Genomic DNA, 27317 nt, shown 5'->3' on the forward strand with positions numbered 1-27317 from the left:
GAGAGGGGAAGCAGTTTCTTAGATTCCCTCGGTTTTGCTTCAGATCTATCTCACTGTTTAACATATTCTACAAGTAAACTTAAAGTTCCATTGGAAATCATCTTTCTACTCAATACAGTTCAGTTTAGGTTCTTGGGTTTCCATCGAAAGGATGCTGTTCCCGGGCAGAGGGAGGGAGTCACCTTTGTCCCCACCTGTGGAGAGTTTAGACCTGGTGACTTTAAGGTTTCTGGGTGACATCTAAGGCAGAAGTTGGCAGCACATCTTGAGCTCAGGACAGAAAGATAGGAAAGTTGGGCCATGGGGATGTAAATATACAATGTAAGCAATATGATCAGTAATACTGTAATAACTTCATATGAGGACAGATGGTTACTAGACATAGGATAGTCATCATTTCATAATGAATGTAAATGTCACATCAGCATGTAGTATACACCTGAAGCTAACATAATATTGTATGTCAACTATATTTCAATTTTAAAAAGAAAAGAAATTTTTTTAAAAGAAAGGAAACCCAGACATGGGTGAGGTCACCCCACGAGTGTACAGAGAATGAGAAGAGAGTCGCAGGAAGAATCATACATAAGTGAGGGGCAGAGGAGAGATCTGTTAACACAAAGATGACGTGGGAAGAACAGCTGGACATCGAAGTCTAGGATGTGGATGGGAAAATGTTTTTTGAGGAGGAAGAAGCAGCCAAAGGTGTTAAATGCTGCTTAAATAGAAAGAAACACGAGGACTAATAGGCACGTGACAAAGGGAATATTTTTCGAATGTTAAACCCGTGTCTGCATGCTTCACGCTCCATAAACCGTGTCCTGGATTTTCTCTCCCCCACTGAATCCTTGCTTCAGAATAGGTGGCAGGTGCCATCTTGGAGCTGGGAGCTTTGTCGGGAGTAAAGTTTTCCTAATTCCCAAAGCAGCTCTCTGCATATGAAGAGCAGAGTTTGGAGCTCTGAGTAAGGAGTGTTACGCTACACCAAAGGTGTAGACAGATGGAGGCTCTTCTATCCTATGGAAGTTAGGTGAAGGAGAGAAAAAGGGAGAGCTGGCTGCCAGATATCAGTGTCCTGAATGCCTCCTTTCCCAGCTTTCGTGACCCTCCGGGTTTCTGGATGCTCCCCTGGACTTTAACCTCTCAATGACGTTTGCTTTCTAGACACTGGTTCTCAAGCCCTGAGTGACCAGGAGCTGTATGAAAATTACCTAATATCCTTGTTTAAAACAGTTAACTCCAAGGACTTCTCTGAGGGTCCGGTGGCTAAGACTCCATGCTCCCAGGGCAGCGGGCCCAGGTTCAATCCCTGGTCAGGGAACTAGATTTTATATGCTGCAACTAAAGAGGTCCTACACTGGCAATGAAGACTCAGTGCAGTCAAATAAATAAAATAATAAAAATGTATGGTCTTCCCAGGTGGTGCTAGTGGTAAAGAACCCACCTGCCGATGCAGGAGACTCATGACTCAGGATATCCCTGGGTCAGGAATATCCCCTGGAGTAGGAAATGGCAACCCACTCCAGTATTCTTGCCTGGAGAATCCCATGGACAGAGGAGCCTGGTGGGCTACAGTCCATAGGGTTGCAAAGAATTCGGCATGACTGAGCATTTTAGCACAGCACACCATACCCCAGGTCCTTCAGAATGAGGATTTCTAGGGTGACTGAGAATATATATGCTTTACAAGTTCCCTGGCAGCATTCTGGTTAAAGCCAAAGTGGAACACACTGGTGGCTCCAATCTTCCTCTTGGTCCCTTGTCTGACCTTCTCAACCTGCAGTCTCCCCAGGCTTGCAAGGGCTGGGCCCCAGAACCCCCCACTCCCTTCCCAGTTTTATTTTTCTCTGTAGTACTATCACCAGCTAACATTCCATTTATTTTACTTATTTTTCTCCTTTATTGTTCATTGTATAGCATGAACCACAAGATGGGCACACGATGATGATTTCCTGGATGGATGGATGGATGGGGAATCATAGAACCAGGAAGCTTTCTACCTAAGGCTATTTTACAACTAAGATAAAAAGGAAACGAAAGGGAAAACGTTTCATCAAAGAACAATTGTGTAAGAGGATGCAGCCAGCTGTTGGCTCTCTCTTTAGAGGGTCTCAGGCCTACGCATGCAGAAATAGAGAAAGCAGATCACAGAGACACAGAGGGGAAGGAGGCTCACCGAGGGCCTGGGGTGGAGGAGATGGAAGAGAGAAGCCTGGGAACCCACAAGGAGCCCTAAGTCCACTCAGATGGGGGTGCCTGACTCAGTTTTTCCAGAAATAGCTTTGAACTATCAATATAATCTCCAGTCCTTTCTGAATTTGTAAGTTACTTTTGAACTTGTATTATCAAACCTCAGAGTTCATTATTATCATTATTTTGCTGCACTGCGTAACAAACAGGGTCTTAGTTCCTTGATCAGGGATTGAACCCATGCCCCCTGCATCGGGAGTGCGGAGTCTTAACTACTGGACTACCAGGGAAGCCCCACTTCAGTGTGTTTATTCTTGAAATAGAGATTTGTTTTCCCTTGAATTCTGAGGCTTTTCCCTTCAGCCCCTGGCAACATAAGTCCTTCACTTCCTGGGTCTGTGTCATTAACATTCAAAAAGCTTTGGATGGCACCATCTTTACTTGTTTGGATATTAGGCTGCCATGGCCAACAAGGCTTGAAAGTTCCTTTAAAATCAGCATTCTTTCATGAATCCTTAGTTTTATTTAAAATAAAATTGGTTTTTGGTTTACATCTTACCAGGGATAATATAGAGAGATAGAGAAGGAGTGGAAATTTGATTGACACATCCCTGATTTCAGAAGAGACCATTGCAATCATGGTCCAGTGACAGACAAGTTATTGGGGTTTATATTAAAAGATGGCTGAGCATTACTGGGAAAACAACTTATTTTTTTATTAGAGAAAATATTGTCTGATTAGCCTGCCGGATTTTCACCCTAAAAGATTATTTTTTTAAAGGGTGCAATGAGTAGATTTATGTGAATTTTTACAGACTCTTTGCTAGATTCTTTCCAAAGACTATTAATAAGTAACCCTGGGATTGTGTAAAAATTTATTATGGGTCAGGAAGTAAATAGATTTAATTTCAAGGAACAAAACTGGGAATAAATTAATCCTTCTCTGAGGGAAATATATAAATAATAGGATTCATTGGGGAGCCAGGTTAGTGCTAATTTTATTTTCAAATTTTATAACTCATCTGAGAGAGGGAGAACACCATGAAATTTATGCATTTGTATATTTCTCCAAATTCTTCTGATGTGAAAAATATTAAATCAATTGGGATAAGTTTCTAAGACTCTTCTAAGATTGTGTAAGTCAGCATGAAAGTGACAGATAACCTTCAGTGTAAGCAAGAATAAAATAGTACATTTAGGACACAAGCATTTAAATGGTACTTATATGATGATAAACTTCAAGCTATGAATTACTACCAAGGAAAAGGATTTGAAATCATTGAGGACTGGGAAGGCCCCATGGTCATCTAATTCAGCAAAATGTTGCAAACCAGATTTCTCTATGCATAGGGATTCACTGTGCATATTAAAGACTTAGGGGAAAAATTGCAGTAAAGAAATATGTTTAATTTTGTTTATTCTGGATTCAAATAAGTTAATAATAAGTGAAAACAGAAGGAGTTAACATCAGAGTTGACTATGGAAAGAAATGAGGTGTTGAGCACTGTGCCTTTGGAAGTAGATTCTACGAGGAACTCCATGACCAAGCACCTCTAGCAGAAGCTAAGCTCCAAATTAGATGGACCATGGATCCAACCCAGTATGGCAGCTTGAATCTCATCTGTCCAGAAGAGATGGGTATTTGCTCATCACCCAGATAACTAAGCCCATGGTGACCCACGGAGCAGATAGAAAGAGACCTGGCAGCTCCATACATGAGAGCCTGAAGCTGGGTGTGTCACTCAAGAGTAAGAGCCAATCATGTCTGCACATGGAGGACTCGGTTAAAGAAAAGTCAGACCTACAGGGAAGTGGCTGCGAATCTAGCTTGATGCCTAACTGTTCACTTTCATCCAGATGTTCCCTGTCAGGAAGGCACCGTCAATAATGTATGAATCTCGAAGGTGGAGACAGATGCGGTTATTATTCCCTCTAGGCCTTTCCTGCCTTGGAGAAGACATACGACTCGGGAATGACTACAATTTAAAAAATCTTAAGTTGATACCGCCAGCTTATGAGTAAATGCGTAGCTCCAACCATTTCAGAGCAAACGTCTTTGCAGAATTCCCATCATCGTCGCAGTTTAGTTTGGCCTGTAAATTTTCACAGTAAACGCTTCAGACAATGACACACAAGGGCTTCTCGAAGAGAACACAGCCTTCCTATGGTGTTGGAGCAGGCAGCTTTCTCTGGGCTGCATCAGCCTCCAGAAGCCTATTTTTAATATTTGCTTTTATTTCTTAATCCTTCCAGACAATAAACACGAAAGTCATTATAACCAAGTGTGGCTGGGGTAATAAATACTTCAGAGTCCAAAAATACATGGTCCCTGCCTGACCAATTGCCCATTTTCCAGAAGGTCTAGGTATTTATCTAGCAGCAAGAGACCATTATCTTGCCACACAGTTTATTCCACTGACACCTAATCTCCTAATTAAAATCGGTATAATGATGGACTGTTTAAATTCTGGTTAAACATGTTCCTTTTCCATTTGCATTCAAAAGAAAACACACTCCTCATCATGGGCACCCCATCCTGGGTTCTAATTTGGTTTTCCCTTGCCGGCATCATGGCACTCTGACTTGCCGCTGGTTAAATCTAAAAGAGCATCTAAATGTGCCTCCCAGCTTGCCTGTTGCTTGGCAACACCAGCAGCCACCTCCTCATCAGGGTGAGTTCTAATTGGTCACAACTCTTGACAGGAGCCACTGACTTGTTAGAAATGACACTTGATTATTCACCTAGATGGCTAGAGCTAATACTTATCAGCAGGAAATTTTGCGTAAGATAAGTCGTGGATGTTTTTAAATATCTGGGTGGCAGAAGGAGGCCATAAGTTTCGTTAACTGCTGATAATTTCACATTTGTAAGTCACCAGTTTACAGTACTCTTAACATATTACTTTTTCCATTATCCAACAATATGTTTAAATACCATCTCCCTTCCCTCTTAGCTGACCCTTATTTATTCAGGAAATCCCCCTTCTGACATCCATTCCCAAACAGCATTTCAAACAGATCTAAGAATGCCACACAGATGGAAACATTGAACTCATAGAATTCAACCAGTGCTTATCAGCTCCTGCCCCTAAGGGGTTTATCATATAGGAGGTGCAGAAATTCCTACATTGTTACAGATTGTGACAGAGCTCGCATCTTCTCGTGAGCACCAGAAACCGCTTTTGGAGGGCTGGGGGTGAGCAGCATTGCAACTGAGCCTTAATGCTCTTACCGAGTTTTGACGGAGGGAGAGGGTACGTGGCAGGTGGAATGAGAGGCAGGGACAAAGACATCTAGACAGAAAGCACAGGGTGTCTTCAGGGACTGGAGGAGTACAAATGGGCTGGAACACAAAGTACGCCTGAGGGATTAGTGAGGGGAGACTGGAAGGAGGGGTGAGGCATCACTTCGGCTGTTCTGTGCCAGGGCAAAGCTTGGTGTGAACTTCACTGGAGAGTGAGGAGCTCTTAAATCATTGAAAGCAGGGGAGTGAGGAAAAGGGGTTTCCTCTTCAGCTGTTTAACCTCCAAGATGCAACCTTGGACCCTGGGTTGGAGGAGGGGAACCGCAAGGCCACAGTCTATAGAGTCTCCACTCTGCTGTGGCCCCAGGCAAGAGACTCCCGGGAGCGTGTTTGATCTGAGGGGTGTCCTCTGCTCAGGTTCTTCTCTGCATCCCTCTTCATGGGTGGACACGTGTGTCCCCTAGCCTACACACTATGTGGGGGACATCTCAGTTGACACAGGAGGGACCCTCTCCTTCCCTCTCCCTGGTCGGGAATTGTGTCCTCCTTAGCATTCAGACCTACTCCATGCGCCAAACTTCCAGGAGCTCCACAAACTTCATGGCATGTGTTTGTTTGCTTTTCAAGTTCATGGCATCAGAGCTGCACTGAGCAAAATTATAACCTAGAAGTTAATTAACAGAGGAGCAAAAGAAATGTGGATGCTGACTGTGGAGAAAAAGGCAACAAGCCAGGAGTCAGTGGATGTGGAATTCTAACTCTCACTTTTATTGAATTATTGAGCATAAATATAACCAGTTTCTTCCTTTTAGATCTTTATGTAATTCTGAAGTCAATGCATCAAAGAGATGTCAAAAGGCCTTCTTAAGGATATTGTTGTTGGAGACTTTGTTGGATCCCACTAGGAAGCTGCCTGCTCTTTCCATGGTCCCCAAGCAACTGTCTCAGCTGCTGTTGAGTGACCTTAGAATCCTAGAATGCCCACGGAAAGGGACTTTGTCGCTTATTGCAATTAGCTCCTCACTTGGGAGTGAGGACTCAACTGCAGAGCGAGTCATAGGATTTGCCCACAGTAAGAGAGAGCCAGCATGGGCCTCAGGTCTTTCATTCAGGGCCGGCTCCCAGCAAACTGCACTGTATCCTTGCTACAATGGAAAGAACACCTCAATCTATTAATGTCTCTTACATTGCTTCTATCTTAAAGCCCTTAAGGAACATTGACATCATGTTCTAGAGAAGCCACTGAATGTGATGCCCAATCCTAAAACCTTCAATCATACATGACAACATACACTAGTTGCCAGAAGAGGGTGACATTGAAAGTGTGTTAGTTATCTCTTGCTGTGTAACAAATTACCCCCAAATTTAGTTTAAAACAACCACCTTTTAGTAGTTCATTGATTCTGTGAGTCAGGAATCTGCATGGCTTAGCTGGGTACCCCTGCATCAAGGTCAAGTAGTCAAGTTGTTGGCCTGGGCTATGATCTCATCTGAAGTCTTGACCAGGAGGAAATCTGTTTCCAAGCTTATTCACATAGTTATTGCCAGTGTTCAGTTCTTAGCAGGCTTTGGAAAATAGGAAACTTGGTCTATGCCCTTCAATCAATGGGAATCTCCACAGAATCTTAGCAATACGTTGCTCAGATGACAAGTATTTTCAGAAGACCCAGCTGGTGACTGAATATAGGATAGATTGGCAAGTGAAAAGACATCAGGCATCTTCAAAAATTGCTTTCTTAGTATAGCTCTATGCCAGGCACCATGCAAGGCACTGTGTGCTTAGTCACTCAGTCGTGTCCGACTCTCTGCGACCCCGTGGACTGTAGCCCCCCAGGCTCCTCTGTCCATTGGATTCTCCAGGCAAGAATACTGGAGTGGGTTGCCATGCCCTCCTCCAATACAAGGCATTAGGACTATTCATATAAAGATGCTTAAGACACAGTCTTTGTTTTCAAGAAGCAGCTGTCAGCTCTGTTCCAAGTGATGAGTAGCAAAGCCTGAATTAGAGTGATCACTGGGGAGATAAAAATGAAGGAACAGATGCCAGAACGGAAGTGATGTTAACATGGTGAAGAAAGAACAGGTGACTCCAAAAGGACTTTTCTGGGAGGAATAAGAGATGCCAGGCATCCAAACAGTCTGGGAGCATGGGACTGTTCCAGAGGAAGACACTCGGGGTACTCACTGCATTCTAAACCTTTTACACATTTGTTCTTAATCTTTGACACAAGTTTTCAACAGAAATATCATTATTCCCATTTTGCAGATGAATAAATAGACTGACAAAGGTTAAATGATTTGCCCAAGGTCACACAACTAGAAAGGGCCAAGGAGAGGAAACCTATTCATTGGTTTTGAATGTTTTCTCTCCCCAGGTCAAGTGTATTTAACAACTTCAAGAAGACCTCTCTGCCTCTTGGAATTAACTCTGTTGTGCTCTGTCTACACCTTGAATCACAATTCCTCAGACTCAGTCCATAAAGATACCATTTGTTTTAAACTGGGCAATTGAATAATATAATGCTGTAAACTCCAGATGAGCAAGGACTTCCTTCTTTGTGGAATTTCCTTCCCAGACTGACAATGGTGCTTTGCCCTTGATGACCACTAAGCTAAGCAGCCATATACTCAGCATCACCTTATAATAAAGAAACCAATGTGAAAGGTGAGAAAAGCAGAATGGGAAATTTTTCCCCAGGCTTGGCTGCTGGACAATAACCCTTCCCCCCAAATCATTCTTTAAAAAATTAATAGCATTAATATTTTATCTGATTGTAAATATAACATGTATGCCTTATGAAGAAATGTGGGATAAATAAAAATAGGAAGCATTCATTATCCTACCAAGAAGATGAAACAGAACAACCAAATGAGAGTCTTTTGTTCAGATCTGTGAGATGATAGCATTGAATGTTCATCTGTGTCTGTGTGTTTGCAAAAGCCACCTAGGCCTGCTTATCTGCGAATCTAGCGAAAGAACTGTGGGGTTTGCGGATTGTATAAAGATGATTGCAAGCCCAGCAAAGAGAGCTTTTGTTTGTATGCAACTCGTGTCAGAGTAAATATTCCATAACTGCTTGGGTACAGGCAAGGAAGAAAACGTGAAATGATGGCTGTTGGCGAACAGACAGATTATGCGCCACTGTCTTATAATGTTTTCTCCGCACTGTTTTTTAAAACATTTTTCATATTACATGCCCCATCTCATATCACATTAACCTAAATAAAAATGTCATTATCCATTCAGTTCGACAGACAGCAGGCAGAGTATGGTAGAAATTACAATCATGCCAGCTGACAACAAAGCATTCTAATCATGAGCACACAGAAGAACTGAGGGTGGGCAGCCGGTCCAGCCCCCATTTTGCACTGTCCAGGCATGTGATTGGGGTCAATAAGGGGACCCTTCTTTATACACAGGACATGCTTCTGAAGAGCTGCATGAAAATCAAATTCCATGTTGCATCCCAGTTTTGTTGCATTAAGGAAGCTTCTAGTTTGATATCTAAAGAGACTTCCTTTCAAATGGCATTTATCTTTTTACCATGTTACTATTCCTCTGAAATAAATCGAAAAAATATTGTGGCATATGAAATTATATTAAAGCACAGTTCACTTGAACTACTAATTTTATTAAAATAATGGAAGGAAAGGTGGTCAGTGAGCCAGTCATAGGAATGTGGCTTAGACAGTATTGAGTTCTCCAACATTAAGTGAGTCTGAGATTTACTGAGAGTAACAGCCTAGAGGCTATTAGAAGTGACCCTTTGGCCCATACTTTTGTACTAATGGATTATTAAATTGATGGTTTGTGAAAATTTAGAAAAGAATGCAGTAGTCGTAAGAGTCTGCTCATAATTACCAAGATAGTAATTTAGGATAGTCATCCTCGTTTCTTTCTTTCTCCCTCACTTTTTTTTTTCCTTTTGTTTAGTGGACTTCAGGATAGATAGATGAGATAAATTACATTTTTGTTTTGCCAAATCACTTGACAAAGTCTTCCTATGCTAACAATGATAAGATGTTGCCTGATAGAACCTTTATTTAGGTTCATGCACAGCTGGCCAAAGAGCTGGAACAGTGACACTGACCAATTCCATGGCTGCTGAAAGTAGAGGAGAGCCATAGCTCTATGTCTGATCCTGTGTATATAGTGACACAGGCACACTGACCAGTCTTCAAATGGAACAAAGAAGGAATAGCCAAGGATACAGGAGATGAGTTTTGAATGCATGAGTACACCCTTGGTCCACCCATGCCTAGTACAATTAACCAGCACTCTAAGCCCTTATGGCTTGATGAGCAGAAAATTCTTCCCTAGCTTTCCTCTACAAATGCTCCCTCCAAGAGTCTCTGCAGTAGGGAACACAGGAAATATCTCAGATACTCTGCCATCTCTCCACTGGGTGTGTAGGTGGGTTGTGCTTTAAATATCTACTCCTTGACCTGCTGACCTGTTGCCCGGCTGTCCACAGGTTCCCGAACTGAGGAACCCATGCAATACTGAGCTCAGACCAGCTCGCTCACTCTCACTCAACAGAGGTGCCCTTCTGCTTCTCTGACCATCCCCCACGGCCAGCAGGGGGCCCCTGGGGATACAGCACTTTCATTACACCCCAGACCACCTAGGGCTGGCTTGGAGGAAGTTACAGGAGGGAGGGGTCCAACAAGACCGCGTGTCCCTCCAACCTTGGGCAGCAGCAGCGCAGGCTGGCCCCCCTGCCAGGCCTCTCCAATCACCTGACTGTCTCAGGGCAGGGAAGAAATGGCTCTGCTCAGAACAGATGGTAGGACAACTTTCTACAGAGGTACATGTCAGGTAAATGTAAAGCCTTTCTCATGAATGGACACTCAAGTGTCAAAAAACCAACTGCACCTGATGATGACTCATGGAAAGAAAATTTGTGGTTTTCGTAGACCTGAACCTCAGTATTTGCCTGTGTTATGTGTCTTCTCAGAAAGTCAACACATACCTGGCTTTGCAACTGACATGCAGGGAAGTGATCTCTTCGTGACTTATGGGACTGCACCTGAGATGCTGCTCCATTTATAGGACTACCTTTCAGGAATGATGCTGATTAAAAGAGAAAGAGAAGTAAGAGTGGAGAGTGTAGCAAACTATGTGGTGCCCAGAGTAGCTGAAGGGTTAGGGAACGACGGTCCAGCAGATGGTGAGGGGTGAGGGCAAAACTTGCTGTCCAGGTATCTGATGCATCCAGGCGACTCAGAGGTAAAGAATCCACCTGCCAGTGCAGGAGATGCAGGATCAATTCCTGGGTCGGGAAGATCCCCCAGAGGAGGAAATGGCAACCCACTCCAGTATTCTTGCCAGGAAAATCCCATGGACAGAGAAGCCTGATGGGCTACAGTCCAACTTCAAGTTCAGTCGCTCAGCCATGTCCGATTCTTTGCAACCCCATGGACTGCAGCATGCTAGGTTTTCCTGTCCATCACCAATTCTTGGAGCTTGCTCAAACTCACGTCCATCGAGTCGGTAATGCCATCCAACCATCTCATCTTCTGTCGTCCCCTTCTCCTCCTGCCCTCAATCTTTCCCAGCATCAGGGTCTTTTCAAATGAGTCAGTTCTTCACATCACATGGCCAAAGTATTAGAGTTTCAGCTTCAGCCTCAGTCCTTCCAATGAATACTGTCCAAGGGACTCTCAAGAGTCTTCTCCAACACCACAGTTCAAAAGCATCAATTCTTCAGTGCTCAGCTTTCTTTGTGATCCAACTCTCGCATCCACACATGACTACTGGAAAAACCATAACTTTGACCAGATGGACCTTTGTTGGCAAAGTAATGTCTCTGCTTTTTAATATGCTGTCTAGATTGGTCATAACTTTTCTTCCAAGGAATAAGCATCTTAATTTCATGGCTGCGGTCACCATCTGCAGTGATTTTGGAGCCCAAGAAAATAAAGTCTCTCACTGTTCCCATTGTTTCCCCATCTATTTGCCATGAAGTGATGGGACTGGATGCCATGATCTTCGTTTTCTGAATGTTGAGTTTTAAGCCAACCTTTTCACTCTCCTCCTTCACTTTCATCAAGAGGCTCTTTGGTTACTCTTCACTTTCTGCCATAAGGGTGGTGTCATCTGCGTATCTGAGGTTATTGATATTTCTCCCGGCAATCTTGATTCCAGCTTGTGCTTCATCCAGCCCAGCGTTTCTCATGATGTACACTACATATAACTTAAATAAGCAGGGTGACAATATATAGCCTTGATGTACTCAGTCTGTTGTTCCATGTCCAGTTCTAACTGTTGCTTCTTGACCTGCATACAGATTTCTCAGGAGGCAGGTCATGTGGTCTGATATTCCCATCTCTTTAAGACGGGCTACAGTCCATGGGGTCACAAAGAGTCAGACGCAACTATGCACACACGCACATGGAAGAAGAAAGAAATGAAACCAGCTAAGGGTTGTTAGAGGGAATCAGATTCTGCCTCAATACAACAATATACCTTCTACCAAATAGATTAACATTTTATAACCTTTCCCAGTGCCTCAAGCCTTAATTTGGAGAAGGCAATGGCAAGCCACTCCAGTACTATTGCCTAGAAAATCCCATGGATGGAGGAGCCTGGTATGCTGCAGTCCGTGGGGTCGCTAAGGGTCGGACACGACTGAGCGACTTCACTTTCACTTTTCACTTTCACACATTGGAGAAGGAAATGGCAACCCACTCCAGTGTTCTTGCCTGAAGAATCCCAGGGATGGGGGAGCCTGGTGGGCTTCCGTCTATGGGGTCACACAGAGTCGGACACGACTGAAGTGACTTAGCAGCAGCAGCAGCAAGCCTTAATTGAACACTGGTCTTATGTAATCATTAAAACTCATTCATTCATTCAATGAATTACTATGTACCAAGTGCTGTTCTAAGTGCTGAGGATACAAAAATGAACAAACAGACAAAAATCTCCCCTGATCTCAGAAACTTATATTTTAGTGTCAAAAAAGTAAAATCTAAACCTAAGTAACATTTCAAAGGAAGTTTTTCACAAGAAACACTCAAAACACTAGATCACAGCATGTTGCTTTAGCTATGGTGTCAGTCCTGATTGTGACCTGGTTCAAAGGATTCCCCCTGATGTTTCCAACTTGGCTTTTCAAAAATACAGGAGAAAATAAAAGGTCATGTCGGTGCCCATTGGGTTCCACAAAGAATTCCACTCACTGCAGTCAGACTTTTAAGGTCAACGTGGTGGGCGGCCAAAATGAGAACTAAATTTGTTGAAGCCAGATCATGGTTACGTGAATGTTCATAATCCCTACCATTCTTTCTGTGTGTTTGTTAGGTATTTTCCATAAGAAAGATATTTTCGTATTCAAGAAAAGAAATTCAGGGGACTTCCCTGGCGGTCCAGCAGCTGAGAATCCGCCTTCCAATGGAGGGGACGTGGGTTGGATTCCTAGTCTGGGAACCAAGACCCCACATGCTGCAGGGCAACTAAGCCCGTGTGCTGCAACTAGAGAAGCCTGTGCACTGCAACAAAGACCCAGCAGAGCCAAACAAACGAAAAAACAAAAAAGAAATCCAGCAGTAGTCCTGGCTATCAAAGGCCTTTTGAAATCAAGGGTTCCCTATATTCGAAGTATTAAACAGCTTAAGCAGAAATGAATAACCATCCATCCACATGCCCTAAAAATGATTTTTGTATTGAATAAGCAGTAGAAAGGGATGAACCTTAGGTTCCTCTCAGTACTGAGATTCTACATTCTAGTGAAAGACCTAAAGTATAATTGGAATCAAGCAAACATGGATTTGGGCTAATTCCCGACTTAGTACATACGGATTGTGGTCTATTTACTCTCTAATGCTAACCAAATGTCAGAAAACTCAGTGCTGATTTTCATTTCTAAGCATGTAATGATCATTTTCATAATTATTTCGCAGTATTTACTCTAAATTCTTTCTTCTTTTTGCTTTCAAAAAAAAAACAGATTGTCTGAGCTAAAATAGGCATTTACAGTGATTATATTTTGCAGTATTTGTGGATTTTAGATCTTATTCTCAGGTACACGAAAGTTACATCAAATAACCATTTTCCCAGGAAGCACCACACATAACCTCTTCATCTGCTACTAACTTAGGTGTGCTGTCTGCATGGTGTCCTAACTGCACCTTTGTTATCTGTTCGCAGATGACTCCACTAATCAGCCAGGCCTGCGACGTGCTCCTGGCTCACCTAGAGCATTACGCACAATCCGGGGAGGCTTTTGACATCCAGAGGTAAGGGCACTGCATGGCTATATTACAGATGAGAAACCATATTTTTGAACTGCTGCTTCTTGTAACTGTACATAATTGCTGAACAATTACCTTGGGACCAGCAATCTATGGAAATGCTTACAAGCTCCAAAAAGTGTGGGTAGACTGACTAAGAAGAAGAAATGAAACCCATGGAAAATGTGAAGCAAATACAAATGCAGCCCTGGGGGCTGTGACTTGTGCAGGGAACCCTGAGTGGGCGTGTTTTGTGAGGGGATGTGCCCTCTGACCTCTGTAGACCCAGGAGGGGGCAAGATATGTCTGGGCAGAAAGGACAGGGTCTGGAGGGGCACAGTCCATGCAGTTTTAATTCAAGAAAAACTGTGCCCCCCGCCCTCAGCCTGGAAGCCATGACTTAGAGGTGGAGCCTCAATTTAAACGACTGATTGTCTGGCTTTTTGCCTAATTGACCTCTGCTAAATTATGGTTTATATCAGATTAAGAGTCACACAGCAGATCAGCCAGAAGCCAACTTGCTCTCATTATCAATGTTAATAAAATCATAACATAATCATCACCGGCATTTACATTCTACCATATTGTTTACAAAATTCTCTCCTCCACATTCTCTCTGGTCATGACATGCATGAGCTGGGTGAGGGTATGGCTTCACCCAACTCACTGAGTTGGGTACTCAGTTGCTGAGCTCCTGCTCAGTTGGCCCAGCAGCCATAAATGCAAAGTTAATAACTCTTAAAACCTTTACATTGTCAATGTTTAGGATCAGATGAAATCACATTCAGCGGTCACGTTGTTGTTTTGGCTGTCAGTGGGAAATGTGTAATCAATTGTAGAGATGTTTTCAGTAAAGGAGGTCAACATAAAACACGTCACCTGGAGATGTCATGTAGTCCTTAATGATAAGTGGTTATAGAATTTATGAAGAAGAGGAACTAACTGTGTACCTACATCAGGCCACAAAAACAGACCCTTTCATTAGTAAAGGATATGAATTCCCAGCTGTTAGCCTTTTTAGAAGCAACCTAACTACCCCTACAAAGAAAACAAGGTTATTCTCGTAGAGCTTAAAATGGCCATTTGAGGGGCAGGTTTCCTAGCACCTAAGAGGTTAATTTTTCTGGAGCTACTGCCAGACACTTTTCCTTCTGTTTGTTTCTAAAGTGCAACGTGTGTTTCCTGTAATAATATACATATGTTCATGAAACTGCTCCCAAAGTTTGTCTTGTGTTTATTTGATTGTAAAAGGGCCCTGGTTTTTTTAATTTGTTGCTCCGATGAAAACTGTAAAACCATTAGGAGGAAGAGGGAGACAGAGTTAATAAAACTAGACAGTCAGCTTGCTATTAATAATTTCATCAATCACGACTTGCTCTATCTACATCAATCAGTCGTTAGACCCTAGCCTTTGAAGGGCTCTGCACAACTCTGGAGTAAAGCACATAGACTCTGGGTCAAGTGTTTTCCCTCCTTCATGGAGTGGAAAAAGTGAAGTGTATTTCTGGGTATTTGACTTTGTCAGGATGACCCCATCTTTGTCTACATCGGCTCCCCTTGAATGGGCTTCCCAGGTGGCTCAGTGGATAAAGAATTTGTCTGCAATGCAGAAACCACAGGAGACCCGGGTTCAATCCCTGGGTCGGGAAGATCCCCTGGAGAAGGGAATGGCTACCCACTCCAGTATCCTTGCCTAGAGAATCCCATGGACAGAGGAGCCTGGCGGGCTACAGTCCATGGGGTTGCAGAGTTGAACAGGACTGAAGTGACTGAGCACACACACACACTCCCCTTGAATTCTGCTGTCGTCCTCCCAGGATCTCACCCTGATGCGGTAGAGGGGAGGGTTCCTCTCCCACCACTCCACTCCAGGTCTGCTGGAGCCCCGCTTTGAACAGGTAGAGGGTGGAGTCATGCACTCCGGGAGGAGGTGGATGGGGAAGCCAGTGGCCACTTCCTTCCTGAACAAATGGTTCCCTCCCCTGTAGGGCCTACTGCTGCTATACCACAGATGTGGTGGCCAGTGTCGCCTTCAGCACCGAAGTGGACTCCCAGGAGGCTCCTGAGCACCCCTTTGTGGAGCACTGCAGGCGCTTCTTTGCATCCTCCATCCCCAAACCTCTCCTGGTTTTACTCTGTAAGTGCAGCTCCCGCCAACCAGGGTAAACTGGGCAAGTTGGACAGACCCCGTGGCACTCCAGTGGCCTCGGGTAGCTTCTGGACTCCGCCCCTGCCACCAGGAAAAGCGCACTCGGGGTATCTCTGAGAGTCACCCTGTGGAGTCTGCCCTGCAGAGCCCTGGTCTCCCTGGAGATGCCCAGGCTCCTCCGCACCCACCTGGGGCTACTTACCCACACGGGCAGGCCTGGCCCAGCTCACGGGCCTGAAGAGAGCACGGCCGCAATGCACGGGACTGAGAGGCCTGCTGCACGGCCTCCGCTAGTGCTCTTTCCACCCCGCGAGGAAGGCATTCTCCTCCCCACTTCACAGATGAGAAAACTGAGGCTGGAAAGGCAGAGCCAAGACGGGAACCTAAAACCTTTCATTTTCTAGGACATATTCCTCCCCTCCAGCAAAAGCCTCTTTAGAACACTACTCTGCTTGAAGCCCAACACATAGTGAACTGGAAACCATGTGACGGGTGACTAGCAGATTACCCAATGGTGAGGAGACCGGTCCATTGATCTTACTTCTGTTTTAGAAGTGAGTGTTTACCCTCTTGCCAATTCCGGTGTCTTCTTGCTTTTATGGAAGCACTGCAGTGTTGTTATTATGGTTATTGATTATTGCCATAATTCCAAACCATTCTGCTGGGCTGGTAAATTCTGTTTCCTTCCTTGGTCAGTTTCATTCCCGTTTCCGAGTCAATTTCTGTGGAAGCCCCTGTCACCTCCATCTGCTCTGCGCTGACACTGTATAGCAATTGTTGCTATGGCAGTCAAAGCACAAAGGGTCACCCCTCACCCTCTACACCCCAGGGGAACTGGTTCCCCTTGCCATCAACCACAGGGCATCCTGTGCACTGCAGGGCATGTGGGTCCACTTCCCATGGTGGCTGCCACTCCAAGCTCTCCCTCCCTGCTGTGTCATTTTGGTACAGGCCGCTGCTCTTGAAAATGGGCAGAGCCTGCTGAGACAGGCATGGATCAGAAGGGTCCTCTCCCCCAGCTCCCGTGAGTGCCTGTGCACGGGAGACACATCGTGAATGTTGAGGAGCTGAACTGAGTTGCACTCCCCAGGGACAGGCTTGGCCCCACGGTCCAAGCTATCATCCAGGAGGGAATAAGTGGCAGCTCTGGGGAAAATGATCCAAAGGAAAAAACAAAAAATGCAAATGACCAGAAATTTAAAAAAGGAGATCGGCTTCCACCACTTGCTAAGACATGAAACATGGCCTAAAATCTCTTCTTTCCTGATGAAATACAGAAACCTTGGACCCTCCTATCTAGGACTAGGGAAATTAACTTGTAAACATGAGACTGGCTGCTTGAGGGCCAGATGGAAGTGGGCCCTCAACTGAAGCCCCACTTCCCTCGTACAGACGTTTATCAAGCGCTTACTACGTGCAAGGAAGGGTGAGGAGTCCAGAGGTAGAACCCTGCTCTGAGCAGCAGTGATTCAGAGGGGGAAGACAGGCCTTCAAAAGACTAATTCAAGGCCAGGGCTTGCTTCCTGGCAACAGGCATCTAATAGCCCTGGTTTATTCTCACCCTCTTTTCAATGCCACTTTTGTTTTTCTCTTTCAAGTATCATTTCCATCCATAATGGTCCCACTGGCCCGGATTTTGCCCAATAAGAACCGAGATGAACTGAATGGCTTTTTTAACAAACTCATTAGGAATGTGATTGCCTTGCGGGACCAGCAAGCAGCCGAAGAGGTAACGTATTTTAATAGGACACGGCGTCGAAATGGAATAGAAGCTAATTTGGCATCGCGGTCTGCTTTCTCTCCCTCCCCTCCCAGCCCCACACACTCATGCCATGCTGTCCTTCAGTGGCCTAGCGCTTAAAGCTTGCCGGGGCAGCCAAGAGAGAGAGGAGGGTGGCGGCGGGGAGGCTGAGGAGGAACAAATGAGGAGAGAGAGGTGAAAGCAGGCAGGAAGGATGGCGGGGAGCAGCAGCCAGAGCAATCTACCCACCCTCTGACCCAGGGGAGTAGAATTAAAGCTGCCCTCCGCTCAAGCTCACAGGCCACCTTATTTCAAGCATCACCCCCAGCACAGGTTATGGCCACCCCAGAGAATTTTCTAGATAAGCACCACATGTGCTTTTCATCAGTATATTCTTTATATTGAAAAACAGCAAGGTGGAGCTTTACAGCATGAACAGCATCGTTTTGAGAGGGGAGATCAGGCAGCTGTCACCGATCCCACAATCCCTCTCTGCACGGAGGGATGGAGGGTGTTACGGAAAATGCATAGTCAAGGGCCCGCGTGTGCTTCACTGAGAACTAGAAATGTCTTCCCCTTTGTGGATATGCCCTACGCTTGGCACACAGTAGGAATCGAGTCAATATTTGTTGATTGGACTTGGCTGAGAATAGAAATAGGGATGTTCAGTGTTAAGGAAAATAGTTTCAATATTGGATATCCTCGTGCATGTATAATGCTGTTTTTTATGGGTCTTCCTCTAGTCAAGGAAAGGACTGAAAAGGAAGAAACAGGACTGAAATGTCTCTTCCTGAATTGGCTTGCATGTAGCTTTAAAAGTGTTTTCTTGGGCTTCCTGAGGCGTTCAGTGGTAAAGAATCCACCAGCCAATGCAGGGGACGTGGGTTCGATCCCCGGTCCAGGAAGATTCCACATGCCATGGAGCAGCTCAGCCGGTGCGCCCCAACTATCAAGCCTGTGCTCCAAAGCCTGGGGGCCGCAATTACTGAGCCCAAGTGCCTCAACTACTGAAGCCCCTGTGCCCCAGAGCCTGTGCTCTGCAACAAGAGAAGGCACCACAGTGGGATACCTGCCTACCCCAACTAGAGAGTAACCCCCTACTCTTGTAGCAAGCCCGCATTCACTATAACTAGAGAAAAGCCCACGCAGCAACAAAGACCCAGCACAACCAAAAATAAAAAGAAATAAATAGGGGCCTTCCCTGGTGGTCCAGTGGTTAAGAATCTACCTTCCAATGGAAGGGATGCAAGTTTGAACCCTCCTCGAGGAAATAAGATCCCACATTCCACCTGACAACTAAGCCACAGCTAAGACCTGACACAGCCAAATAAACATTTTAAAACATAAATAAATAAAATTATTTTTTTAAGTGTTTTCTCAAAGACTGGGCAGGTCAGAGAGATTACCAATGGGAAGATGTGTGGTCCAGTGTCACCATGATGGCAGAAGATGAGATCAAGGCAGATGCAGTCAGTTAGTGGCCAGTCGCATGGAGTAGCCTCTACCTGCCCAGCTTCACATTCTGGACACTGTGCAGCAAAGATGTCCTTGTCCAGAAGGTGGGGGAAGGTGCAGACAAGCTTGCCCATACCACTGGGAACTCAACCTGCCACCCTTAGAGGTATGAGAAGAATCAGTTCCTGGTGTCCTTGGCCCAGCTCTGCCATCTGAAAGGACAGAACATTCTTATCCAGGTCCATGCTCCTCCAGGGTGAGCCTGGGGAAGGAGGGATGAGCAAAGTCCCGTTTTCAAACCTGAATACTACTGTGAAGGCCTTCCTTCATGCGCGTGAGGTTTGTCACACACCCCTCCTGCCCCCAGCCTGAAACCCACTGGTGGTGGAATCAGGCTGAAAATTCTCAAACTGTTTGCACCAAATAGCTTGCTAAGAGGTGAAGGGTTATTAAAGATCCAATTACTAGGATTGCCTCAAGCTTTTCCTTTTTTAAACTCAAGAGCTATTTGTTTCAAACAACGAGTCGATCTGAGAAAAACCTCCCAACCATGAATCCAGGACTGCCCATGTCAAGACAGAGCTATACGGTTACTAAGAAAACTTGCTTTAAACCCATCTAAACTCCATAGACATTCCATCAAGCAGATGTGTGTTTGCGCAGTGGAAAATGCAGCACAGATGTTAAAAGGTAAATATTTTTCTAAGCTCTCGCCAATGGGTGGATTAGACACCTACATCTATCAGGGTGCATATTTTTCTTGGATATAACCATAAACCAGCACTGTTGCAGGCCTAAATGGGCAGTGTTCAAATAGCCTCTGTGATACAGTGCAAATAAAAGGAACCCATCAACAGTAATGCTGCTTTCCAGCGCACAGGCCCCAGAGAGTCGCCCTTTCCTCTGGCCTCTGGGGTTGGAGGTTAACACAGATTTCTATAAGGCTCGGCGGTCCTGAAGCAGCCTGGCTGAGCCAGGATGAGAGGAAAGGATGCCAGCTGCAGCTCTGCCCCAGGGTAGATCCAATGAGGTGGGTGTGGCTTCGCCCTCCCTTCCACCATTGTCCTCATGTGACTCCAGCAAAGCCACAAGCAAACCTCGGGGATCGCAACCATATAGCATCTGAGGAGTTTCAAATGGGTGGGTCAAGAGAGAGCCTGGGATGCTCTGGGGTCTCCGAATGGCATCTGGGAGCTGAGAGAGCTCACCTCCCACTCATGCCATCGTGCCCGGCCCTGGGACCAGGGTTAGAGTCTCAGATGTTGCCCAGGCAACAGGAAGGAAGCTGGGGAAAGTCAGCCCTTGTGGATGCTGCTTGGGAAGCAGATTGAGCAGGGCCAGGGTGGAAAGAGGCGGGCAAGGGCCATCCTCTCAGCCAGTCCTATGCAAGCAAGCTGGCAGTATGTGGGGCCTTGCCTCCCTAAGTCTCAAGATTCTTGCGTCCCACAGGCTGAGCTGGGAGAACCCCTGGAATCTCCGCAGAAGACACCTTCCAACCAGTAGAGCTGCAAGGGTGTCGTGACCCAAGGGTGTCATGATCCAAGGGTTTCATGATTTAAGAGGGTCACGACCCAAGGGTCTCATGATCTAAGGGTCTCATGATCCAAGATTCCTGCTCCAAAGCATGCAGTTACGAGTAAACCCAACACAGCCTTCCTCAAAATACACTTAGGACAATGCAGGTTTATTAGTATTTGTGGAGTTGTTGATTGCAAATCTAACATATGCTTGGCCCAATACAGGCATGGGGTGGGGCACAGGATCCTGCCCTGGAGATGCAAGCAACCCTGTGTGACCTGACAACCACCTTTGTTGTTGTTGTTTAGTCACTAAGTTCTATCTGACTCTTTGTGACCCCATGGACTGTAGCCCGCCAGACTCCTTTGCTCATGGGATTTCCCAGGTGAGAATACTGGCGTGGGTTGCCATTTCCTTCTTCAAACAACCTCCTTAAAAGATGCTAATGTGTGTGACATAGATTACGGATTTGATAGAAATCCAGAAGCCTAAGAACTGAGAAAATGATGCAACAAGTCAAGAACTTTGAAATGATCATTTTTTTCTCTTGGTTGTTCTAATACTCGCCCTTTTGGTGTTGAGTCCCATAGGCTTCAGAACAGAGTAACCCATCAATGGTCCTTCATCACATACGAGAGCTGTTCAAAGATGAGATGTGTCAGGGACACACTTTGTCAACGTTAACGTGAAAGTCGCTCGGTCATGTCTGACTCTTTGAGATCCCATGGACTGAATTCTCCAGGCCAGAATTCTGGAATGGGTAGCCATTCCCTTCTCCCGGGGATGTTACCAACCCAGGGATGGAACCCAGGTCTTCTGCATTGCAGGCAGATTTTTTACCAGCTGAGCTACCAGCAGTGTCAGTGCTAAAGTAATACATAAACACTCCATTGTTACACTTAGGGGTAGTGTAAACAGAGAGGATCTGCAAACTACTGATAAGAAAGGACGGGGCGAGGGGGGCCGGGGGGGGGGGAATGGTAAGAAAGCTCTAACTTAAGTGGGGCAGGAGATTACTGAGGATAGAAGGGACTCAACCTGAGGAGGATGAGCAAAATGCAGTTTGGAGACTTGGAAGGCAGGCTTCTTCAGATGAGTTCCCTCCCCGCCCCCAGGTCCTGTGAACTCCCTGCTGTGACAAAAACTAGACACAGAAGTCTACCCTGGAGGGTGGGATGTGAACAATGGAGCACTTACTTTGATTTATATTTTAAATATTTATTTGGCTGAGCCAGGGCAGGCAGGATCCTTAGTCGTGGCATGCAAACTCTTAGTCGCAGCATGTGGGATCTAGTTCCTTGACCAGGGATTGAACCTGGGCCTCCTGCACTGGGAGCACAGAGTCTTAGCCCCTGGACCACCAGGGAAGTCCCTAATTTAATTCTATATGATGCTTGAATTGCTTTATTATCAGAAAAACCAACCAACCAACAATACAAACGCAGATGAAGGAAAATAATAAAAGCCTCCCTGGTTTTCCCAGTTCCTTCAGCTCACCATGAACTGCTGGGTGAGTGAGTGAGTGGAGTCGCTCAGTCGTGTCTGACTCTTTGTGACCCCATGGACTGTAGCCTACAGGTTCCTCTGTCCATGGGGTTCTCCAGGCAAGAATACTGGAGTGGGTTGCCATTTCCTTCTCCAGAAGATCTTCCCAACCCAGGGATTGAACTCGGGTCTCCCATTATAGGCAGATGCTTTACCATCTGAGCCACCAGGGAACTGCTGGCTAGGATGTTGCTAAACATTTTCTACATGTGGACACATGTAATCACAGACATTGTCCAGGTGCCATTCTTACAGACATGAGGTTCTGCTATACATACTGTTCGGCAACTTGCTCTCTTTACTTATTAAAGCAGTTTAACATCTTCCTGAATCAGCCCAACAAGAACGGCCTCATGCTCTATCGGCAGCAACACAGTCTGCTGCTGGCTGCACTCAGCGCCGTAATGAGCGACGGTGGGAGGGTGAGGCCCCAGTTTCCCCCATCTCAGAAAATCCTGCAAAGAAAATCCTCGTTCCTGTTGACTCTTTGAAAGCTGCGTGTGCTCCTCTTCTTTTGTGCTGTGAGAGCGCTCTCTTATGTGACTCTAAGGCCCAAATGTGCGTTTTCTTCTTTCCTCCCTTAGAGGAGGAGAGATTTCCTCCAAATGGTCCAGGATGTGCGCCATTCTGCTGCCACCGTGGGCGTGGAGAACTTTGACATTGTCCATCAGGTCTTTTCTGCCGCCAAATGCCCAGCAAACCCTTCCCGGCGACACCCACCCAGACCTCTGTCCAAGCCTTTGAGTGTGGATGAGGTGGTGGGCCAGGCCTTCATCTTCCTCATCGCCGGCTACGAGATCGTCACCAACACTCTCTCTTTTGCCACCTACCTCCTGGCCAGCAACCCTGAGTGCCAAGAGAAGCTTCTGGAAGAGGTGGACCGTTTCAGCAAGAAACATGTGAGTACAGTCATCTGTGTGGCTTTGTGTTCATCAAAGTGAAACTTATTTTTGATAACCATCTTGCTAAAATCACATTCTAAGTGTATAAGCATGCCGTGGCCCAACTTTTCCATCTCTCTGGGGGTTAACAAGTAAAATGGAGTACTCAGAACAACATGGAGGAAAAAAAAAAAGAATTATCACATGCCTTCAGTGCCTGGGATGGTCCATGATCCAAGCCTGGCTCAGGGAAAATGCAGAACCCCAGGCAATCAGAGGCCAAAGGTGAGGGAAAGGAGAGACCTGGTTTCCCAACACTGTCTGCAGATTCTCCATGCTCAGAGAGGTGGGAGTCAGCCAGAAAATGGAGACAGGTGGAAGAGAGAAGCAGGCCTAAGGATAGGCCAAGTCAGCGCAGGAATGGAGACGGGGAGAGTGCTAGGGAAGAGGTCTGGGAATGAGCGACTGAAACAGGCTGGATTCTAGATATTCCTTCTAGATGGGCTGCTCATTGCTGGACCAGAAGCAAACTTTAGGGTGCAGAGCTCAGCTACTTCTCCACATCATTTTTTCCTGGATGCTTATGTGTGCATTGCTTTAACTTATGACCTGTAAAGAAAGTCATTTAAAAAATCTGTGCTTTCAAAGAAAGACCACCATAATAGAATCCTTTCTAATACATTCTGATGATGTAAGGACTATTACATTCACAATGTTGGGAGGAGAGCTGTTCCATTATAAGAACTGTCAGAATTTTTTTTTTCATATATTGAGTTGAAAACTGATTCCCAGGAAATTCCACTTGCTTATTCCACTGGGGAAAGTATTGGGTTGGCCAAAAAGTTTGGGTTTTTTGATGCAAGGTTATCTTTTCTTTTGAAAACTGTGTTTACTGTGTTACTAGTTGCCTCAACTTCTGGCTCATCGAGAGCTTGTGGTCAACTTAAAGTCCTGTAATGTTTTGACATCTGCCAAGCCAGGTTTCCCTAGTCCATTGCTTGGACTATTGATTTTCTGAGCCTAGATGCAGGAGTTTATATTTATCCTTATTACTGCTCAAGTCAGTCAAAATAATTTTGAATCTTGATTCTGGCATCTGTCATATTATAATTCCTCCAGCTTTGTGTCATCTGGGACTTGCTCAGCATGTCTCCTATTTCATCCAAGTCATTGATTAAAGTGTTGAACAGGACAAGTCTTCCCTCCAGGTTGACATTGATCTATTAATCAATATTCTTTGGGCAGGGAGTCTCAACAAGTCATGAATTCAAATAATCCTACCACCTCCTCCCATCACCCATCTCATCCTATTGCATACATAGGTGTGTTTTTGTTTTCAGTTGACATGGGGACGGAGGAAGGAACAAAGATAGTTGGGGTACATTATTGCAAGAGAAAAATGGGGAGCTGAGGTATATTAGGATGCTGTTAGGGGCAGGTAACAAACCCCAACCCAAACTGACTTAAGGACAAAAAAAAAAAAGGAGGGAGACGCTTATGAATACAGATAATTGAGCAGCTTAGGAATAGGTGGTGTTGCTATTTAGTCACTAAGTTATAGCCGACTCTTTGTGTAGCCTGCCAGACGACTCGGTGCATGGGATTTTCCAGGCAAGAATATTGAAGTGGGTTGCTGTTTCCTTCTCCAGGGGCTCTTCCTGACCCAGGATCAAACCTGCTTTTCCTGTATTGACAGGTAGCTTCTTTGTCACTGAGCCACCAGGGAAGTCCAGTAATAGATGTGGCTTCAAACAAAGCTTTATCTAGGCTCAAAGATGGGCTCTGGCCCTAGTTTCTCCCTACTTCTTGGCTGAGCTCTCTTCATATTGGTCCCATTCTCAGGTGTTCCCTTCTCTTGAAGCCCCAGGCAACCTGCTGAGAACATCTGGGAGACAGGCTTCCACTCATATCCAAAGGAGAAGAGTCTGTGACCCCAAATTCTCACCAAGAGTCATTGGGTTCACCCTGGTCAGAATGCTCAGGTCACTGCCCATTCTTGAACAGACTATTGTGACCAAGAGAACAGGGCATGGGTGGGCTTAAGTCAATCCATCCTATCCTCAGAGTCAACTGTAGTCAAGTCCTATGACTAAGAACTTGGGAGCGGACACTCCAGCAGTTACTCCAGGAGGTGGTCAAGGCAGGAGAGGGAATTCGGCCCCCTGGTCTCAAATAAACTAGAAGGCAGGTCAAACTAAAGACTCTCAAGCATCTGGAGAGTAGTCAGCCATGTAGTGGACGTGGTAGTATGTTGGAGAGGGGCCAACAGCTCTGAGAGATAGAAGTCATGACTCACCTTCAGGGGATTTAACTGCCAATTAAAACAATAGTCTATGTCTATTACAACAGTACCTCCTTCCAAGTGAAATTCTCCAGGGCAACGGAAGGCAGCAATTGATCGAGTCTAGAATGAGTGATGTCAGGCAGAGAGCCTGGGGCTCTAGATGTCTGTCCCACCAGTTGCTCTGTAATTCCATCTTGTTATGTTCATCCATCAGGAGGATACAGAGTGGGTTTCCACAGACTTGCATTCAGAGGCCTTAGGCGCACAGTCCCTTACCTCTGAGGTGGCCTAAACTGACCTTGACCTTGAGGAGGGTGATACTATCTCACTTTACCCTGCATTCTTTCAAATCCCCCCAGCCTAGGATGGGGGCTTCTTTCCTCAGAGAATTACCTCCTATGGGACTGTGCAAAATGTGTGTATGTGTGTGTGTGTATGCATGCATGTGTATTCATGCTCAGTCGTGTCCAACTCTTTGTGACCTCCATGGACTGTAGCCCACCAGGTTCCTCTGTCTGTGAAATTTTCCAGGCAAGAATAGTGGAGTGGTTTGCCATTTCCTTCTCCAGGGGAACTTCCCCATCCAGGGATAGAACCTGCATCTCGTGTCCCCTGAATGTTGCCAGTCAAATAAACAGATTTTAGGAGGTAAAGTTTCTCAAACTTTAGCGTACATAAAATCATTTAGGAAGTCTGTTAAGATGTAGAATCCAGGGCCCTTTACACAGAGATTCTCCTTTCTTAAATCTGGGCCAGGGCCAATGAACTCCCATTTTAAATACACGTCCCAGGTGATTTTCATACAGACAATCTCTGTTTCTACCTTGAGAATACAGCCTTTGTACCCAATGCCCTGCCCCAGCTGTGCAGGCTCCAAGGTCATTTTCTCTCTCCAGGTTACAGCTGGGACTGTCTCTGAAAAATGGGAATATATAGAGCTGGTCTATAAATTAAATAAATTTGGCAGTCACAATAGTGTTAATAGTTGTATAGCCTTGCACATGGTATACATGCAATAAATATTTTCAGGTTCTCTTTTTTTTTTTTTCTATAATCAGAGTTCTGTTAATATGGGCCATCTGTCAGAACATGGAAATGCAGATTAGCTGTTCACACATTAGATATTTTCCTGAAAATATTCCTGAAAATTTGCATGTAAAGTATGACTTGTGATAATTTTCCTGCTGGTTTCCATTCAACAAATATTTTTTGAGTGCCAGTTAATGCCAGAGTCAGGCTCTAGACATTGCACCCAAGAATATTCTGACCTAGTTCTTCTGTAATATTCCTGAGACCCCCATGCATCTCATTAGATGGTCTTCTCTTGCATTTGTCAATGAGATCACTAGATTTGAGCTTTTGAGTTTCTCTTCCCTGAGCCATACCATTTTTTAGCAATGCCCTATGAGAATACCAGGATTCTTTCTGCTGACAGTGACAGAGAATTCAACCCAGGTTGGCTCAGGAAACTTTACTGAGCCAGTTTACTCATATAACTGAAAACCACAGTGTAAATCTACCTTCAGGTATGGCTTGACACAGGGGCTCAAACTCTGTCACTGGGACCCAGGTAGTCCTCTCTCCCCTTCTCTGCTCCAATCATGCTGGGCATATGCCATTCTCACACAAGATCTCCCCTAATGGTCTCAAGACAGCCGTATAATCAGTTTGTTCAATAGCCTGAACTAAGTGAAGTATTGATACAAACATGGAAGCCTTTTGTGCTTTTTCCCCCAATTATTTCTTTTAAAAATGCTCTGATGAATTGCCTTCCCTCTCCTAGATGATATCTTGGACAAATTGCAAAGGTTTCCATTCCCTTTGGTGTTAAATAGTTCAAAACAAATTGGTCCAGTTTACAACTTCAGTCTCAGACCCAATTCCATGACCTTAGCTCAGGATGACCTGTGGTCTGAGGAAGCAGTCTAGCGGGGGGTGGGGGGGGGGTGGGACTTGGTCTATTCTTTCACCCTCCTTCCTCTCCTCCCCCTGATTCCTGGACCTCCATCTCCCCCCAGGAGTGGACTTCTAACAGATCCCCAAATCCTGTCTAAAGGGGGTGTCTCTCAGCCCTTCCC

General features: G+C 45.3%; 1 protein-coding gene across 1 annotated transcript in view; it reads left to right on the forward strand.

Moving 5' to 3' along the window:
• The window catches only part of TBXAS1 (thromboxane A synthase 1), a 172321-nt gene that overhangs the window by 92135 nt on the left and 52869 nt on the right, over window positions 1-27317 (forward strand). Inside the window, exons 6-9 of the mRNA XM_055421360.2 lie at window positions 13584-13672; window positions 15655-15803; window positions 17414-17544; window positions 22659-22973. Coding sequence (XP_055277335.2) covers window positions 13584-13672; window positions 15655-15803; window positions 17414-17544; window positions 22659-22973 — 684 coding nt within the window. The remainder of the gene's footprint in view (window positions 1-13583; window positions 13673-15654; window positions 15804-17413; window positions 17545-22658; window positions 22974-27317) is intronic.

This window comes from Moschus berezovskii, chromosome 3 (genome assembly GCF_049115385.1).
Source record: "Moschus berezovskii isolate FMDL1 chromosome 3, NW_MosBer_1.0, whole genome shotgun sequence".
Lineage (NCBI taxonomy): Eukaryota > Metazoa > Chordata > Mammalia > Artiodactyla > Moschidae > Moschus > Moschus berezovskii.